This window comes from Osmerus mordax, chromosome 7 (genome assembly GCF_038355195.1).
Source record: "Osmerus mordax isolate fOsmMor3 chromosome 7, fOsmMor3.pri, whole genome shotgun sequence".
In the NCBI taxonomy this organism is placed as follows: domain Eukaryota; kingdom Metazoa; phylum Chordata; class Actinopteri; order Osmeriformes; family Osmeridae; genus Osmerus; species Osmerus mordax.
Window position 1 is genome coordinate 9,746,566 of NC_090056.1, and position 18,647 is coordinate 9,765,212.

Consider the following 18,647-nt stretch of genomic DNA (forward strand, 5'->3'; position numbering starts at 1 on the left):
ACTACATCCAGTCTCTCCTCCAGCCTTACACCCCCAGCCGCCACCTACGGTCTTCTTCTGACAACCGTCTGGTGGTCCCACCGCTCAAGACCGCCCGGTCCCAACATAAGCTCTTCTCCTGTCTGGCCCCCCAATGGTGGAATCAACGCCCCACCTCCATCAGGGACACTGACTGTCTCCCCACCTTCAAGAAAAGGCTCAAGACGCACTTGCTCCGGGAGTACAACGGCACTTAGGAATGCTTGGCTGGACCTGATGTTAGTTTCCTCCAGGATCACAATGACTCGTATTGAGAGACTTGTTGCTCTTGTTGGTTAGTTGTAACGGTTTCAAATTATTGTACTCGCTGTGAAATATTTTACTGTTGATTGTTTTTTCTACAGGTACACTTGCACTCTTGTGAGGAGTTTCATGTTGTTCAATTGAAACTTGTTTAACTGCATGCTCTTATGGTTCTTCCCTTTGGCACTTATTTGGTTTTCCACAATGTATGCTTCATGTTTTGGCTGCTCACAATGTTTGGGGCTATCTCGTTGTTATGATCAGTGACCTATGCTCTTTTGTAAAGCTCTCTCTTGGAAGTCGCTTTGGATAAAAGCATCTGCTAAATGCATAAATGTAAATGATTCAGCGCCCACTCACTGCCTGTTTAAATGTGTAAACACAAAGTTTCTCTCAAAACGTTCCTCTTAAACATTTGGAGAAAGTATATGACAAGCCCATGAATTTCTAACCAACAACTCCACATTCTCATTGGTGACAGGGATTCTGATGGGCGGGACCAGGAGAAGAACTTCAGGAGAAGTTCAGGTGCATATCCAGCGTCTATGTATCTCCACAACATCTCCTGTTGTTAAACATTAATGGATTTATTAACGTTCAACTATGGCAAAACACTATGTTCTCCAAACCCCACCGTGGGAAGCACACAGCTGCCAGCGTGATGAGGCCCCTGAATGCTGACTAATGAGTAAGTGTCTCCTGCATAGAGGCATGTGTGAACATGACTGTGTGAGAGACGCACAGCGGGACTGTGTGATAGGGTGGTATGCCAGTCTGTGAAAAGGTTTTATTCGACGCAGACAGTAAGAACATTGATCGGAGAGGAAGACTGCTAGTGAAAGAGTCTTTTTGTATTTGTCTATGATTCTGTGTTTGTAGCATGTTTGGACGACACTATGTTTGAGCGATGGGAGGCTCCCAGCCCCTTTGACCTACATTCTTTGCCCACATCCAAGCACAATGGCAGGCCTGACTTCCTTCATACCTCCCCTGCTAGGCTGGATGATCACTGTGTTTCCACTGTATTAACAGCAGCAGTCTGTGACACACCCAGATAGAGAGATGGATATTGAACTCTTTCTGCAATGTGCGGAGGGTGGGACAGAGAGATAAAAACACAAAAGTGCCCCTCTCTTCTAGTTACACAGTTTTCTTTTTTGCTTCGTAACCACAGCGTTAGGCCCGAGGTGTTAGAGTGTGTGTGTGTGACACAGGCATTTGTAGAGAAGGTGAACACTCACAGCTATGAGGATCTGGGTGCTGCTGTGTACGACCTCTATGTACTGGTACTCCATGAGGCAGCCCATGACGGAGATGTAGGACTGGGTGTCGGCGGTGCGCATGCCTGGCTGGGGCATCTCCTTCCTCACACACCCCGGGCCGTGCTCACTCCACCACGAGTGGTGGGCCGAGATGTTGAACGTCAGCATGTCGCTGTCCTGGAAAGAAAAACACACACACACACAGGACATGAAGACACATCCTTAGGAAAGCTAAACACAGAGGCTCAAAAGCACACATGCACACACGCGCACACACACACAGGAAATATAGGCACACACAGGCTCAAAAGCAAAAACCAAACACACAGACACACACAACCCTGTATGATACACACAGATTCAAATGCACGTCAATCAATAGTCCGATACAGCAATGTATCCCACAGCTGCCCAGCAGTGACAAGGCATGCATTATTTAAGCAGGGCAATGGGCTGCTGTCAGGAAACAACCATGAGGCCTACAGACACGGACACACACACACCTACGGTCAGTAGGTAGAATTTGGAGGACTAACGACATGACAGTATTGATAGTTGATAGTGAGGTATCTCATGTCATCTACACTAATGGTAGAAGTGTGTAAGCAGTCCTGAGCTGAGGGACCTGCTGCTAGGCTGATGACTGCTGGCTACATGCTTGGTATTCCCTGACACACACCCTGAGGCTCTAATCAATCCTCACAAATAAGGACTCAAGGTCAGTCCACACCAATCAAACACATCCGTTTGTGGAAATGTCTACTGTGTGTGTGTTTGTGTGTGTGTAGGTCTAATGCCTTTCTTGTTTGTTAGTTAGCCATTTTTATGATGCATGAATATCAGGGACACATGATCACAGTAGCCAAATCGGTTATTTGTTATTGGTTATGAAATCCTTATGACCAACTTTGGTGTGTTCATCTGAGCAAGAGCGGTGTGTGAGGTGGATGTGTGTGCGTGTGTGGGGGGGGGGGGTAGGAACTGTCAGAAGCCATGTCGTTCGAGCAGTATGGGGGAAGGAGTATCAATAGAAGCTGACAGAGCATGCAGATCCCCCCCCCCCCCCCGCCCCGTGCTGCCCCCTCCGCTGCCCCCCACCACTTGAGAGCCTTGTACCCTTATTTTTTTTCTCTCTCTCCCTATACACACCTCTCCTGAAATCAGTTACTAGTCGTTTGGCTTTGGACAAAGTCAAGAGGAGAGTGTGCTTGAGTGTGATTTTCGTGTGTGCGTGTATTTGTATGTGTGTGCGTGTGTGTGTTATTGTATGACTGTGATCCATTAGCCTTCTCTCCTCCTGGTCACCATATGCAGTTCTAGGAGTCCAGTCTGGCTCCATCTGTCAGGTTACTGCCCAGCCCAAGCCCCAAGCAGCTGGCCCTTCCATGGCTCATTATTCTACCGACCAGGAACACACACACCCACACCCACACACACACACCTGAGCCATGGGGTACCAAATTTACAAAGCCTGGGGAGATCTCACACAAATTCACTGGTCTGTAACCCTATACATGACTATGTGTCTGCTCTCATTGGCCAGCCGTCTGTGTTTAATCTTGATCCAGAGAAGAGAGGAGGAAGAGGAACAGGATGGAGTGAGTGATATAATGGGGGGTGACAGAACACATCCCCTTGTGCAGATTAACACTTTAATCTAAATGGAGCCCCCGGGGAGCAGGGAAGACCTGAAGGAACCAGACCAAATTCTCTGAGTGCATGTGTGTGTGTTTGTCTGACTGAGTGTGCATGTGTGCATGGTCGAATTTTCCAGAATGCCAAAGATTTGTACAAACACGTAATGAATGAAGTAGAACACACACACAGCAATAGTACTTATAGAGGTATGAGTCCTCCTGGCTAAATGACATGAGCTGTGAGGAGGTGAGCTTCTGGTAGAGAACGTGTGAGCAGGTCTTACCTTGGAGAGGCCTCCCACATCCAGGTAGAAACAGATGATGAAGACATTCCAGGCCACCCAGAGAGCAGCCCACACAGTGTACTGCACAACACAAACACACACAGGACATCACAACGACTCGCTTCATCATCTCCCAAAGTGCCGTTAGCTATGATCTAACAAGACATGATTTTATAGACAGACAGATATGATAATGTATAGCTAGAACACTGTTGCTACATAACTGAAGTGGTACATTGTTGGGGTCAACACACACTTTATTTCTTCAACACAAAGCTACTGAACTGTAAGTCCTTAGGCAGTGGAGGTTTAAATCTGTTGAGGCCAAGTACTTTATAGAAGTACTTGAGTGCACTGTTGCTGACTGGCTAGGGGCGGTTGCTGTGACGAGGGGCTTTGGTTCAACTCCAGTTAACGCATTGAGCAACAGGCTGACTCACCTTGAGTCATCAAGTACCCTTCGTATAGAGTCAACCCTGAGGCCAAAGCCCTCAACCTACGACCGCAACCACCAACTAACGACCACAACCACCATCTGACATGTTGAGTCACATAGCTCCTCACCTCCTTTTCCAACAAAAGCTGACACAATTGTTTTTTTGCTAGTGACTCCTACGTTCTGTCACTGCCTCTTTCTTTCCTCTCCTCACAATCCCCAGCACACGTCACCCTCACAGGCCTACCCTGTCGATAGATGTTGTCTTTCACATTTGTGTCTCACACTTTAAGAAACTCCAGTGTAAGATGGCAGAATAACTATCTTGCTTTGAAATACAGTTCAGTATTTACATAAATCTCCTTAACCTCTGATTAACCCTTCTGATTAAAGAAAATCCTAAATCCTGAGAGATTGGTGGGGTTTAGGAAGCACTTTGTTAGAGTGTAGAATTACCAGCTGATTACGATTAACACAAACAATGTTTAAGCCACAGCTATGGCCAAAGCGAAATAAAACAAGTGGCCTAATGCTTTAGGTTGTGTGTTTTCTCACCACCACAATGTAGCGTGGCCGGTACTGGATGGTGCCAAAGAGTCCCAGTATAACGACGATGATGTGGAAGAAGTTGGCCAGGATGGGAGCCCACTGGTAGCCCAGAAAGTCAAACACCTGCCTCTCCAACGCCACCATCTACAGATGAGAGAGTAGTAAAGAGGGTGGAAGGGGTAAGAGAGTGAGGATAGATGGAAAGAGAGAAAGGGGGGAGGGAGGAGAAATAGAGGGGTTAATGAACAAACTAGAGTACTTACTTAGAAAAATACACAGCCTGCCACATAGAGTGAACAAACAATAACAAATTATTTGATCCAACCTAACTCTGAGCCAAGTAAAAGGCAAAAGTTTCCAAAGTTCCTGCCAGGAGCAACCTGGAAGGGGATTATGAGAGAGGGCCTTCCGTTCTTCTAACAGGTCAGCACTGAGCAAAGCCATGCATTAGAAACAATACACACTCACACAATACTGTGGAACCCACCCAGACTGAAACAGGAAAACACATTCCACTGATGGTTGAATAAAACACACACACTCTCTTGGTCCTCCCTGCCCACCCGGCCTGCTCCCCCCCCCTCTCCTCTGGCCTCCCTTGGTGTCACATTATATCAGAAGAGCGAAAACAAAACGAAGACATTTGCACCTTTACACTCCAGGCACTATATTTGCATCAACTCAATTAACATGCCATTTGTGGGGCGTAAGAGAGAGTGAGGGGAGGAGCCAGGATACAAGCTGTTTCATTATAATTCCGTCGCCAGGCGAAGTGTGCGTCTCGGCGATGGTGTGGTCTTGGCGTGTGTCGACATGTCAACAGCAGCCAACCGCACGAAGATGGATGAGGGCGGGTGGAACCTTGTCTCCCCGGCAGTGACAGACGCGCACCACTGAACACGGCAGACACACACACACACTTCTTAATGAGATGGAAATGTTGAAAGCAAGCTGGTGAGGCAAGCTAGAGGGTGAAGTGAGAGAAGATCTCACATGATGTCACTTCTAAGATGAGGACCCTGCAGAGAGACGAGGATCAGTAGATCCAGATGAGCAGGATAGAAGAGCACAAAATGGAGAGATGGAGGGAGAGATGAAGAAGTGTAGCCCAAGCGTGTGTGCGCGTGTGTTGGTGCCTGAGTGTATGTAGCTGCTGCTTTGGCAGTACTGCTGGGATGTTGCAGCTTTGAAAGTGATCCATTTTAAACTGCAGATATCACGAAATAATGTAAAATACAATGTTTTCGTAGCCTTGGGGCTTCTTATATCTTATACAGATTATTGGTCTTTACTCATACATAACATGGGGTGTGTTTATAAACCATCACTCTGAGACTGTATTTTTGGTTCATTAACCCATCACTCCATCTCTCCGCCCCACCTCCTGTGTGTGTTCCATGTCCAGCAGCCCCAGGCCTCGCAGTGAGAGCAGCTCTCCTCCGTGGCATGCACTACGACCAGGAAAGAGGAGATGCGATACAGGCCCATCGCTATCTCAGCTAACCCAATCACCATCCTGATGACAGCAATCAATCAAGAATGGAGAGCGCTCTGCAGCACCCACCCACACACACACACACACATTCACCATGGCCTGTGTGTGTGTGTGTGTGTATGTGTGTGTGTGTGTGGGCGCACTGTGCCTTATCGATAGGAAATGGCTTATTCAGAAGTGGGGTGGAATTTGATCAAGTGGATACCAATACTCTTCCAGGAACGGAGAGGCCGCTAACCAGTGGCACTTAAAAGCATCACACACAACCCTACTGCACGTGTAAATGAGTCCCTATGGAGAGTGTATGTCAAATGTGTGTGTGAGAGTGAGTGAAAGAGCGAGCCAGTATGTGTGCGTGTGGCCATTCTCCTGCTATAAATGCTACGGAATCGGTGGTGAGCCTGATAGCAGGATGCTACAAGCCTCTCCCACATCAGTCCCTCAGCCTTCTTCCATGTGCGCCTCTCTCCCCTACGCTGGGAAAGTATCAATTAATGTCTCCTACTGCCATATGATACCAGGTCATCAACATGGATCCTAAATCTATACATCGCTTGCACACTTGATGGGTTTCTCTTTGCTGTTGTCAAAGGCACCTTCTGAACATACTGTAGAGGCAGAGCCGCCTCTCTTCCGCAACATCCTAGTCAAGGATGAGACAGAGAGAGAGACGCCTAGGAGAGAGAGGGATGAGAAGATGGCAGTGAACGTGGGAGGGATGAGAGAGTCAGAGCAGACGCTTGATGTTCTTTGCTCGCTCACTAATTATGGAGCCGAGAGCAGACAACACCGGATAACGCCCCCCAGTTCTCCCAAGGCTGTGGGGTGAGCAGTGTTTGTTAGCGTGCCGTCTAAAACCCACCCGGCTGCTCTCTTGGGGGCGGCTGTGGCTCAGGGGGTAGAGAGGGTTGCCTGTTAATCGCAAGGTTGGCGGTTCGATCCCTGACTCCTCCTAGGTCATGTGCCGAAGTATCCTTGAGCAAGACTCTGAACCCCAAGTTGCTCCCGATGGGCCGGCCGGCGCCTTGCATGGTAGCTCGCTGCCGTCGGTATGTGTGAGTGTGAGTATGAATGGGTGAATGAGAGGCAAACATTGTAAAGCGCTTTGAGTGCCGCTAAGGTAGAACAGTGCTATATGAATGCAGTCCATTTACCATTTATCCCTCACCATCCTCCAGTCAGACAGGCGCATCACCTTCGGCTGACACACAAGCTCAAGCGTTAACCTATAGGATTTGATAATACACACTCGAAACCAGACACATTCCTCCATCTTCCTTGCCACTCCTTAGTCTACAGGGCCCGACAGGTTTGTGTGAGAGAAGTCAGACCTCTGGAGCACTCAGACTCCTTCTCTATCAGCAGCCAGCTCTGAGTCACCTGACCTGTATAGAACAGAAGAGGGTCGAGTCATCGGCCTGTATAGAGCTGAGTCACAGAGAACGCCAATTACGCTTCACCTGGCATGCCGTCACTGCCTTCAGTGATAAACGGTAAACACACACATTCACCAGCCTTGACGGATGGAATCAGGAGAGAGAAAATGAGAACCAGCGAGAGTGAGCAGCAGAGGGTACTGCTAGAAACCAAGGGATTATCTACTGGTGGCAAATGAAGTGAGGCTCAGGCTGTGGATCCCTCTCATCCCTGAGTAGCCAGCGGTGGAGGCAAAAACTTCCTCCAGGCCCATTTCTCAACCCGAATTTGGGTCAATTAGGTCATTAGACTCTTGTGTCTGGCTGGTCTTTGCGTAACTAATAGTGTGTGTGCCTGTGTGTGAGTTCTGACAGTTTTAGCTTTATGGACACAGCTAGTACAGATGCCCTGGTTGCTGGGAACCATGGATTAGGAGGTGGAGGAGAGGGTGGATTCAAAACCCAGCCTTCCTCTTCCTCTGGCCGACTTCCATCTCTTCTCCATCCACGTGCTCTCCGTATCCCCCATTTTGATTATATCCAATCTCTTCTCCGTTCCCTCACTTCGCATCACTCCTTTTCTCTTCTCGCTTCTCTTCCCTTAAAGCTGCATGTCTCCCTTTCGACTTTCTTACCCGTTCCCACTCCTCCTTGGCCTTCCTTCAACCCTCTCCTCCTACCTTCTATTCTCTCCATCCATCTTATCTTCTGTCCATCCCCCTGCCCTCTGTCTCTATATTGCTATCTTCTTATCCCCTTGAGAGCTAGTGGCCCTTCCATGACTGCAATTCTTCCTGATAAGACTTGGGAGAACTGGGCCTCCTACAGATGTACAGTATCCAGACGACCATCCCAACCAGACGCACAGAAACTTCACAGGCTACAGGCCTCAGTCCAACAAACGTATTTCATTCACTCCACCCTTTCCCAACAGTCCATCTTTGCACCAGTTTATCCATAAGGCAGAACCTTTTGGCTTGTCATTTTATATATAGTTTACTGGCTGAAATGTTCCTGGACATTCATAGATATTTAAAAGCCAGCAACCATGATTACTCTCATCATCTGTGACACTTGTGGGCCGCCTTCACAGCATCTGTTGGTTCCAATCTCCAGGGTATTTCCGCTTTGTGACTTCTAAATGAAAAAACTTCAGTCTCTCTCTCTCTCCCCTTCTCTCTCTCCCTTGTCTCCCTCACATCTTTTATCCCCACAGTAACTGACAGAACAAAACCAGGACAACGATAGACAGAAAATCCCCTTCACATGAACGATGGATGGAAGAATACCAAGGCTGGGTTAAATCAAGCAGCCTCCTCCTCACGTCCCAGATACAACAGAGAGGGAGGCTTGTACTCCAATTAGCCAGACGCAAATTTCACCAGGCCCCTACTTCAGAGGCATTCTGATCACGTACTGTAAGCAGGAAGGGAGGCCAAACAGCTGTCGGCAGTTTTTACCCCTGATTCTATTTCCCGTAATTGACTCTGTGAAGTTGCTATTTTCGTCATAATCCCATTGTTCCTAGTGATCAACATGTCAGAATCTGACGTTTAACTCCGGCAGGGCAGCCATCTTGTCCCCTCATCCATCTACCATCAGCTGCTGGTTAAACAAGACTGATGATAGACTTGTTTATAACTCTGCCATCCATTTGGACAAACGACAAACCTGGAGCCTGTGTAATGCAAACACAGGGCTGTGTCTAGTGTCTAATGGCCAGGGTCAAGTTCTTTATCTTTGGTCTCCATCTTTGTAGTCTGTGGGACACCAAGATCCATCTCTACAGTGACTCACCACCCTACACACACGCACACCTTATGCTCACACAAACACAGACACACAATTTGACACGCAACCACATTTTAAAGGTGAAATTGACACAAGGTCTACAAAATAGACACCATAATCTAGAGAGAGCGAGATAAGTATTGTAGATAATTTAGAACAATTTCAAGATGGAAAGAGAAAATACATTTTGATTTAGAGAAAAGGAAAAAGAAAGAAGGCGAGGCACAGCTCCTCTGCACAAGAAACTCCAAAGAGTTTCTATCAGCATGAAGCCCCGGTCAGGGTCAAAGAGAAGGAAAGCACTGTTCACTTCAGAGAAAAACATGTGTGTGTCTTGACCGTGACAAGCTAAATATAAATCATATCTGACCACTAGCACTGCTTCATGTAGGCTATTTCTCAGCTGCTGAAACAGTTGCTATATAAAGTTCATTCCCATGTTCATTTTTGGGTGGGTATGCATTCTGTGGTTAGGTTCTCAGCCTGGCATATCATCATCTTAACCTTCCAACATAGCCAAACAGACTCCAGGACCAGACTCTTCAGGGGGCTAAGCTTCTCCACAACGGTGCCTCCTCCCCTAATCTCCAGCAGTACACCAGGGACATTCACCATGCTGGACACCCAGCCCTCCTGGTGACTGCTTCATTTCCTGTGGGAGCAGCAGCATCTTATTACCCCATCCCAGTTTCCGTGGTAACAAGATGTCACAGAGTAAAAGGGAGAGATTGGCCCCAGGTCTACGGGGGTCATACCCCTAATTGGTCAGGACTAGAAGAGGTCTATCCAACCCCCACTCACTCTCCATTTCATTACCCCTTTCTCCCTCTCCTTCGTTGCCTTCTCCTACAAAGGCTTAGACTCAAATGATAAATCAAAGAGCAATCAATAATTCAAACACCTTGCCTCCTCCACCACCACTAAACTATATGAAGAGGGGGAAGGGAGAAGGCGCACAAGGAAGATAGAGAGACAAACTGAAAACAGAATGAGAAAATAGAGAGAAACCATCTCTTCAAAAATAATTTTGACCTAACATTTAAAGACTGGGATCCTCATTTAACTCTGAACCATTTGCTAATTGGGCTCCAGTATGACAAGCACACATCTGATCTGAGGACACGCCTGTCTGGTGGGATGTGTGGGCGTCAGGTGTGTCTGAGAGCAGGACATGCAGCCGCAGCAGTCACCTCGTGTCTGACCCTCAGAACCCTTTTATCACCACGACCCCTAACAGCAGGTCTACACGCCATCTGCTTCCCTAAAACAACCACACACGAGATATGGAATGGAAAGATCAGACTGTTTCTTCACCGCTAGAGTCTTGTGGTTCTGGACTTCCCACAGAGTATTAAGGCTTAAGTAGGCAGACATGAGAGTTGCTCCATATCCCCAGTAGTGTGTCTGCTACCTGGACTCTGATTGAGCCTCCAGGCTGGAGTGGAACAGGGCAGGCTAGATAATTAACACTGCATCAGTCAATCGGACAATCAGTAACACACACTGGGGGTCTAAGAACAGAGCGAGACAGAGACAATCAAGCCCTTTTCAAATGGAATTCCCGCTATGTTGCCGTATACCCCTCATTTCTCTGGCTTGGTTTGCTCAGACTGAATCAAAGGCGGAAGAATCCTGCCCCGCTCACACAAGATCTGCACATCTGAAGTGTGGGGTCGGCGTCAGGTGTGTGTAGTCCTGCCATGCCGGCTCTCTTTCACACAGATACCGATTCGGCTCTGTGACTACCTCCACTAACAGCTTAATGCCGGTACAACAATCACCCCTCCATTCCGTGTACCTTTTATACAGGACTGTGAGGCGGCAAAAAGGAGCAACATTTCCGCCTTGAAGAGGCTGTATAAGAGAGCCTACAGAGAGACAGGGAGAGATCATTTGTTCAGTAGCACCTTGGACCACCACCATTGACTGGCTTGTTTTTGTTGGGTTCACTAAAAGTACTTTGATCTTGTCAAGTCTTAACTATGACTTACGGCGGTGGCCTTTTAGGAAGACACCAAACGACTATTCATCATTGACCCACAAAACAACGATAACCTGGACATTTCCAGAGAATATCTCCCTATCAGATGCCAATGCAGGCTGTCCATCTTGGGGAGAAAGTAGAGCATATAGAACATGCTGGAGTCTAGAACACTGTGTGGTTTGTGTATGGCTTTTACAACAGGACTCCACATACACAGGAGGTGCAGGACAGTGGATTTCTGCCACCTGAACATGAAGCTCTTCAGTGAGAGGGTTTATAAAGAGTTCCTATGAGAGATTGAGAGGCAAAGGGAGATGTAGGATAGAGAAATTGAGCTTAAGATGGAGTGACTATGACTCTCAACTCAGCTCCTGTCGCCCTCTCTCTTCCATCAACCTGACAGGGCCAAGGAAACGCAATTCATTATAATGGATCACATTGACAAAACACTGTCCTAGAACACCCACCATTGTGACTATAAGGGGGTTATAAAGATGTCTTTGAGTGTCATCATGGGTGCCTGCTCTCCCTCCAGATGAGACATGGGCTGAGGTGAGGGTCCCTGTTCAGAGCTCCATCCTGGGCACTGACAGGGGGCACACATCTCCCCCTCCCCCAGAAACACACGCACTCTCGTCTTCTGCCCTGACAGCATGTTAGGCTAACTTTTATTGTCATGTCATTCACTCCAGCTGCCGTAATTACAGTAATGACACTTGGTCTGCATTCATATTAAAGCTGTAACAGGACGCGTGTGTGTGTCGTGTATGAGTATTGTGTATGTGTGTGTTTCTGGGGGAGGGGTAGACAGTGTATGGCGAGATATCCAGCATCCCCTAAGCTTATGAATATTCAATGATGCATTTGAATGGTGTAAAACCAGCAGAGCTGGTGCAGGGGGAGGAAATCTCTTTGAAGACAGAAGACTGAAGTTTGTCTTGGTGATCTTCTCAGAGGAAGCATTTCCTGTTGTACATCTAAACATGCCTATAACACATCTGTTGAACCCTCTTTCAAAAGGTTCTGCCTTTAGAGTGGCATCAAACGTGACGGAGAAGAGATGGAGTTTTTCACAGCAATGACAAACACACACACACACTAGTCACTGAGAAGGGTTAACCTTTAAGGGGTGCTGGTGTGGGGGGGGAATAATCCATGACCACTCCTCTCCTCGTCTCGCTCCCTATGATTACACCCCTGGCTCCTCCCTCCCCTCCCCTCCGCACTCTCAGAGTGGCCTGCCCCCACCCCCCAGCCACAGAGAAGAACCCCAACATATCATCATCATAAAGTATGTTTGCAAATAGATCGCACCACACATGTGGGCTTGTTGTATAGTATGCTTGTGTGTTCCGCAGACAGATTCTTAGAGGGCAGTTGCAGAGTCAATGTTGTCCAGTTCTGACCTCATTACTCCAGACCTGTGTGTGTTTGTGGTGGTGGGTCCTAGATACAGCCTCCATGACCAATTAGGAGGCCTCCATCATCCATCAAACCCCTGGCCATTGAGCTGTGTTCCCCAGCATCAGGGTTGAGAGAGTGTGAGAGTGAGAGAGAGACAGAAAGTGTCTGTGTTTTATAGTGTTTTTCAAGAACTTGAGCTTCATAACAAGCATGGGCCTGGTGCCTGATCATTTCCTTTTGTCAAACATTCCAGCTTTTACACAACAGGTCAACTTGAGGACAGTCTACCCCAAACAATCTAAAACCTTTTCAGAAAAACAAAACAAATCAGTGGACGAGGCAGAGTGCCAGCCATTCTCTGGGTCTGAGCAGTACTAAGAGCCCTACCAGTGGTCAACATTAGTTGTAGTCTAGCTGAGTGAGACTAGAGGATTTCTAATCAATAGAAGCTCATTATCAAACTTCGCAGGGAAATCGCCGGCATCGCTCGGTCAGTCGATGGAACCACAATTCAATTAGGAATGGCATCAATTCTATGAGTGGTTTGATCAAAGTACTACTTTCCTAGCCCATCATCACCTCACATCCTGGATGTAGCCTATGTGGTTCTGCAGGGCTGTTGTTACATGTGAGGAAAATGGGAGGCTGCGTTATTTATAGTCATGTTTCCCTCCTGGTGGGGTCAGAGTTAATTCCCCTTGTTCTCCTGTCTTTTGACACACACCTGAAGTCTACGGTGGGTCAAGAAGGGGACAACCTGACCCATCTTCTCAGGAGGTCAAACTCATAACCCAGTGTGTGTGTGTTTGTGTGTGTGTGTGAGAAAGAGAGGTGAAGACTCTAGAGAGGAAGTGTGTGGAGGCACACAGGGCAAGTGATGGGGAGTATAATGCTGTTCTGGGAGTCTTCAGGGACTCTTTAGGCAGGCTGTTGACAGGTTTATACACCTTAAAACAAATGCTCCCTCTCCTTCTCCCTAATGAGGAAATAAGGTCAGCCGAGGGGGAAGAAAACAGGTGGGTTTGTCTGGTTGGGTCCCTTGGTAGTGTGTGTGTGTTTGTGTGTGTGTGTGTGTGTTTGTGTGTGTGTAAAAAAGGCTAGCTTGTAGTTAGGTAGTTTGTCATAATAGTGCTGCTTTGGCAGTGCTGTGCCCAAGTTTCAATCTCTCTCAAAGTCCGAGCCTTGTGGTTTCCAGACATAGGGAGAATTCATGAATTCGTAATTCCAAAAGCAAGATCCTGTTCTGGCTACACAGGTGTAACTGCAGACACACCAGCTCTCCTTGAACCCCACACGGAGATGAGGACGAAGGCAGACAGACAGGAAGGAAGGAGAAATAAGGTAATGGAAACGAGACGACAAATGGTGTAGATCTCAAGTGGCCTGAGGTAATCATATTTTAAAGGTGTGTGTATGAGCGCGCACGTTTGTCACATTCCTGCCCCCAGGTGACAGTCTTCAGCAGCCCTAAACAGTACTGGCACAGTGGAATCAGACCTTGAAGAGCTGAAGAAGACAGACTCCAGCCTCAAAGAGATCCTACCTCTGCACTCAGATATGATCTCAAACAGCCATGACTACGTCTTATTCCAAAACCAACCAGTAAACTGATTTTAGAAGAGTGCTTTCCTTTCCTCCAACTCTATCACATGGTCGGGGAAGAACATCTTGATAGGAGTTTTATATTTCCCCATCACCATCATTCTTACTCAGAAAGAAGTCATTTCATACCCAGTAATGGAGCTTTTTGAATCACTGTTGCACTCAAGACTCCCGTCGAGATGGCAAATGAGTTTGGATTCTGTAGCTGGTCTCCACAATACCATAGACTACATGAAGGAATTTCAGCTCAGTGGTAAGAGTTCCATAAGAAGAAGCCTACTAAAGCACAACAAACATACCTTACATAGTACACACCACAGTCCAAACCAACTTCATTCATCTCAGTCATTGTCACCCAGTGCAGTGCTTTCTGATACAAAATGCAGATAATAGATCTCTAATCCTAAACCTGCGACTGTAGGACTTGGAGTCAACCCAATGTTACAACAATTGTCCTACAACACTGTAGGATGCTTATTCAGAGGATAGGGAATTACAGCAGGTAATCAAGCCTGGATCATCTAGTATAGCTTATCAGAGAAAACAGCCTATCACTGTTGACAAGGGTCAGAAAAGGACAGCACCACACATCAGTCGATACCAAACTGGGATCTGGAGAAGCCCATTGTTCAGTGTGCAGTATTATTTTCTATTTTCATCATTTGGGAACATTCCTTATGTTGATATGGACACCTCCCTTACTCCAAGGCCTTGAACCCTGTGGTGCGTGAGAAAAAATGATATCTGAGCTTTACACAAACCGCCAGTTGAGCACTGAACTCTGGTGCTACCTGAAGTGGTGACATGGCTGTATACTATGGGCTTACATGTCTGTGCCAGTGAGCTCAATTTTAATGCCCTCATAAATAACATCCTCACACCCTGTCAGCTCCACCTCAGCCTGGGGACTGTTGACTGTTGAGAGAAAGAAGGTAAAAAAGAGAGAATAGAAGATATAGGACCAACTGTGATGTTGGATGTAAAATGTCATGGATCTGGGTTCACTGATTTGTTCTTGGTACCAATCTCTCTCCAGTGGTGCAGTGCACTAGAGGTGGGGACAATTCATGGTTTAGGATCACAGAGTAACATTTGTAATATGCTGAAAAGGCTACACGCTGAAGAGAAATGTAGAGCAGGGTGCACTGATCCCTCCAGTCAGCAGTCCCAACACAGTAGGGTTCTCAGCTAAAGTGCGAGTAGTGAAAACTATGTGTACGTTCCACAGTGGACCGTACACATAGATTCAGATTCTCCTCAGTTCTCAGATGTTTTTGAAAAGACTGACTGTATAAATTCCAACGACTGTCGTTGACAATAGGAGACGTTTTGTCTTGAAAAGGGTCACGTTTTAACGGGCAATTAGACTTAGAATCTAACTTGGTAACTATCGGTAGGGCACAGACGGACAAGTATCTCAGCACAGATCGCTGGTATCCGACCACCATAACAAGCCATATCAAGTATCCTCACGCGGTGACTTCAACCTCGTGGATCAGCCAAAGTTAAGAAGAAAATACACATCCTGCATGCGAGACAACTAGCTTGTTCATACACGTGGGTGGGTGTTTGGGCAACTAAGCATAGCAACATGCATGTTTTTGGTCGTAACAGTTGTAATATGAGGTATCAAGTTAACCAAACAAGTCTCCAATTTAGGCGTACGAATAATAACATAACGAATCAAACAATGAGTTACAAAGGAAAGGCGTGTTTGTAATTTTTTGAAAAAAGGAACAGTCACACACTCACCAACTGGAACGTGCAAATAAAGATGAGCGTGCACCGGCCACTGCAGCACCCCATTGTGTTAAAATCAAAATAGCAATCTTGAAACACAGGGGACAAGAGACCTTGGGTCGCGGCGGGTGACAATAGCTACACCGGAGCTCTCCCTACTATGAGCGATTCTAGACAAGGTCCTGTATGAAGGGTGTAAGCTCCAGGCACCAGCGTCCCATTATTTTCTCCACCCCTTCTGTTGGTCGCTTTGTGTGTGTGTCTATGAGGTGCTGGCCCGGGGTTTTGGTAGTCTCCGGTGGTCGCGGCGAAGTTGAGTTGTTAACTAGGTAGATCGAGTCCAGCGTGCGTGTGTGCGCGCGACTGTATGTTGGGAAGAGGGGGGAGCATGGGGTAGATGGGGCGTCGACATAAGAATCCTGGGAGATTGACAAATGGTACTCATGTCATGTGACATTGAATTCTACAAATAAAACTAGTAAACGAATGACCTACCTAATTCATGACAGTGCCCTATTATATTTCTGTAAGAACATAGCATTTCATCGCTATATTTCAGGTTGATCTGAGTCAGTTTGTTATGAGTTTACAATCTATTAAATTCAGCGCTGTCCACTTTAAAATCCACTGTACACTACAACCATATTAAACAAGACTTTGGCACACCAGAAAGAGAACCGCTCACATAGGCCTGCTTAAAATGAGACTTGCGCCACCTGGTGTCCATTTAAAAAGACACCATTATTATGAGCTGAGACAGTCACAGTGGAAGTGATGGGAAGCGCTAAAACGTCAGCCACTGCTACATACAATGGATTCAGTGTGCTACATAGACGTTCATCTGCTACTTGGTTCTCTTATATATTACACAGACTTGTGTAAATTAATCCTGAAATAAGATAAATGCCCCTCTGCACCATCTCCACCCTGCCAATGTCTCCTGTTCTCCTTCCACACTCCCTCCTTCAGGCCTTTGACTGTTCAATACTTTCCCTCAACAGATAAACGACTACGCTCAATCTTCCTATTCTCCATCTTTCCTACCTTCTCCCCAGTGACCCCCTAGATCCATCTGATTTACGTACAGTATAATAGAAAAAACGTTTAAAGCAACACTTTCCCCTCCCTCTCATCATCTCTTCATCCCTCTTGCTTTCTTCATCTGACTGTCCTCCTCCACTCTCTCTCTCTACAGTTCTCAGTCCTACATACTGTTTCCCTCTGTATCTTACTTTCTCTCTTCTGTTGTTGCTTTCCCCTCTCCCTTTCTCTGAGCTCTCTCATGGCCAAGCATGTTGCCACCTCTCCCAGCACCAGAGTAATACATCTTTTATGCGTCTGCCCACTGAGTGAGGGAACACTTCACTTTTGATTACATCACACACTCATCCTCTCCGCTCAATAAAAGCCCTGCTCTGTCCCTTTATTACACATCACTCAGCCTAACCTTAGCCTAACCTCAGCCTAACCTATCCCAGCCCAGCTTAGCCTATAAGCCTAGCCTGACCAAACCTAACCTAACCTAGTCTAACCTAGTCTCCTCAATTCAGCTGAACTCAGTTCACCTCAGCTCAACTCAGCCTAGTGGTGCCTCTTGCTAAAAACAAGCACATGGTATTTTTAGGGAGCATTTTTTTTGTCTGGATTACCTTTTTTCTAAGATTGTCTGCTGAGTGCAAATATTTCATGTTAAAATGAGTTCATCAGAAATCTTAGTTTTAGCATTAGATTGAACCAGACCTGAACTAGACCGAACATTATTTTGCTCTTAACCCATATACTGTACTGCTTCCGGACATGAAATAACCCCATTCACTCTATGTGTCTCTCTAATTGATGTTTCTTTGAAAGTTGTAATTGAAATATGTGTTTCCATAAGGAAAGCTCTCTTTCTTTTACTCTCTCTCTCTCTCTCTCTCTCTCTCTCTCTCTCTCTCTCTCTCTCTCTCTCTCTCTCTCTCTCTCTCTCTCTCTCTCTCTCTGTCTGGGATGCCTGACAGAAATAAGGTCACTTACAGGGGTATGTCAGGAGCACTAATGGAGGTTTCCTTCTGCTCCCTCTTCACCCTTTTCACAAGGGAAATCTTTTGACACTTCTTTATCGCCCTTGTGTGTGTGTGTGTGATAGAGAGAGCAATAGGGAGATAGAGAGACAGAGCAACACTGTGTCCTCAGTGTCCAGTCTGCCGCTGGGCCCTGGGGGACTGTTGTTCTTGCCAGAGACACTAACGTGAGGTGACAGGCCAGCCACTGGCGTGGTGCTCTCAGAGAACCGCCATTGTAGACGAGACCCAAGAGTCTGGCTTATGGCAGGCAGCAGCACAAAGACTAACTGAAAGGGAGGCGTCTTTTCTCTCTTTGAAAGAATCTCTTTCCATTTATTTCCACTCTTACTCTCACTTCCTTGCTCTTTCTCACTCTCGGACGCTCTCACAAATACTCATACACAAAGACTCACACATACACGCACCACTGACAACCAATTTATCGTGCGTGATTCCGCTGGAGACACGAGAGTAAAATGGATTCCATCTCTGTCCTAAATGTCTGGATTCAAGATGTTTTCATGTCCTACAACACCAGGTGGCAACTAGCAGTGAGACTGGGTGTGCTGATTGTGAATAGATGACTACTAATTGGGGCTATATTTGGAGCTGCTGAACAAGCACACAGATACACTGATACAAAGAGAGGAAGAGAATGTGAAGTTTTGTTCAGACAGATAACCTCTGTTGCATTGTTGCTGTGAATGGGAAATTAATCAGG

General features: G+C 46.7%; 1 protein-coding gene across 2 annotated transcripts in view; it reads right to left on the bottom strand.

Annotated features, from left to right (window-relative positions):
• nkain4 (sodium/potassium transporting ATPase interacting 4) overlaps positions 1–16,185 on the bottom strand; it is a 30,227-nt gene extending 14,042 nt beyond the window's left edge. For both annotated transcript variants that reach the window (XM_067240755.1, XM_067240754.1), the window contains exons 1-4: positions 15,894–16,185; positions 4,457–4,594; positions 3,466–3,546; positions 1,524–1,721 (exon numbers count right to left, since the gene is read on the bottom strand). In XM_067240755.1, the coding sequence (XP_067096856.1) occupies positions 1,524–1,721; positions 3,466–3,546; positions 4,457–4,594; positions 15,894–15,947 (471 nt within the window). In that variant the 5' untranslated portion in view covers positions 15,948–16,185. The remainder of the gene's footprint in view (positions 1–1,523; positions 1,722–3,465; positions 3,547–4,456; positions 4,595–15,893) is intronic.
• Between the last annotated feature and the right edge of the window lie 2,462 nt (positions 16,186–18,647).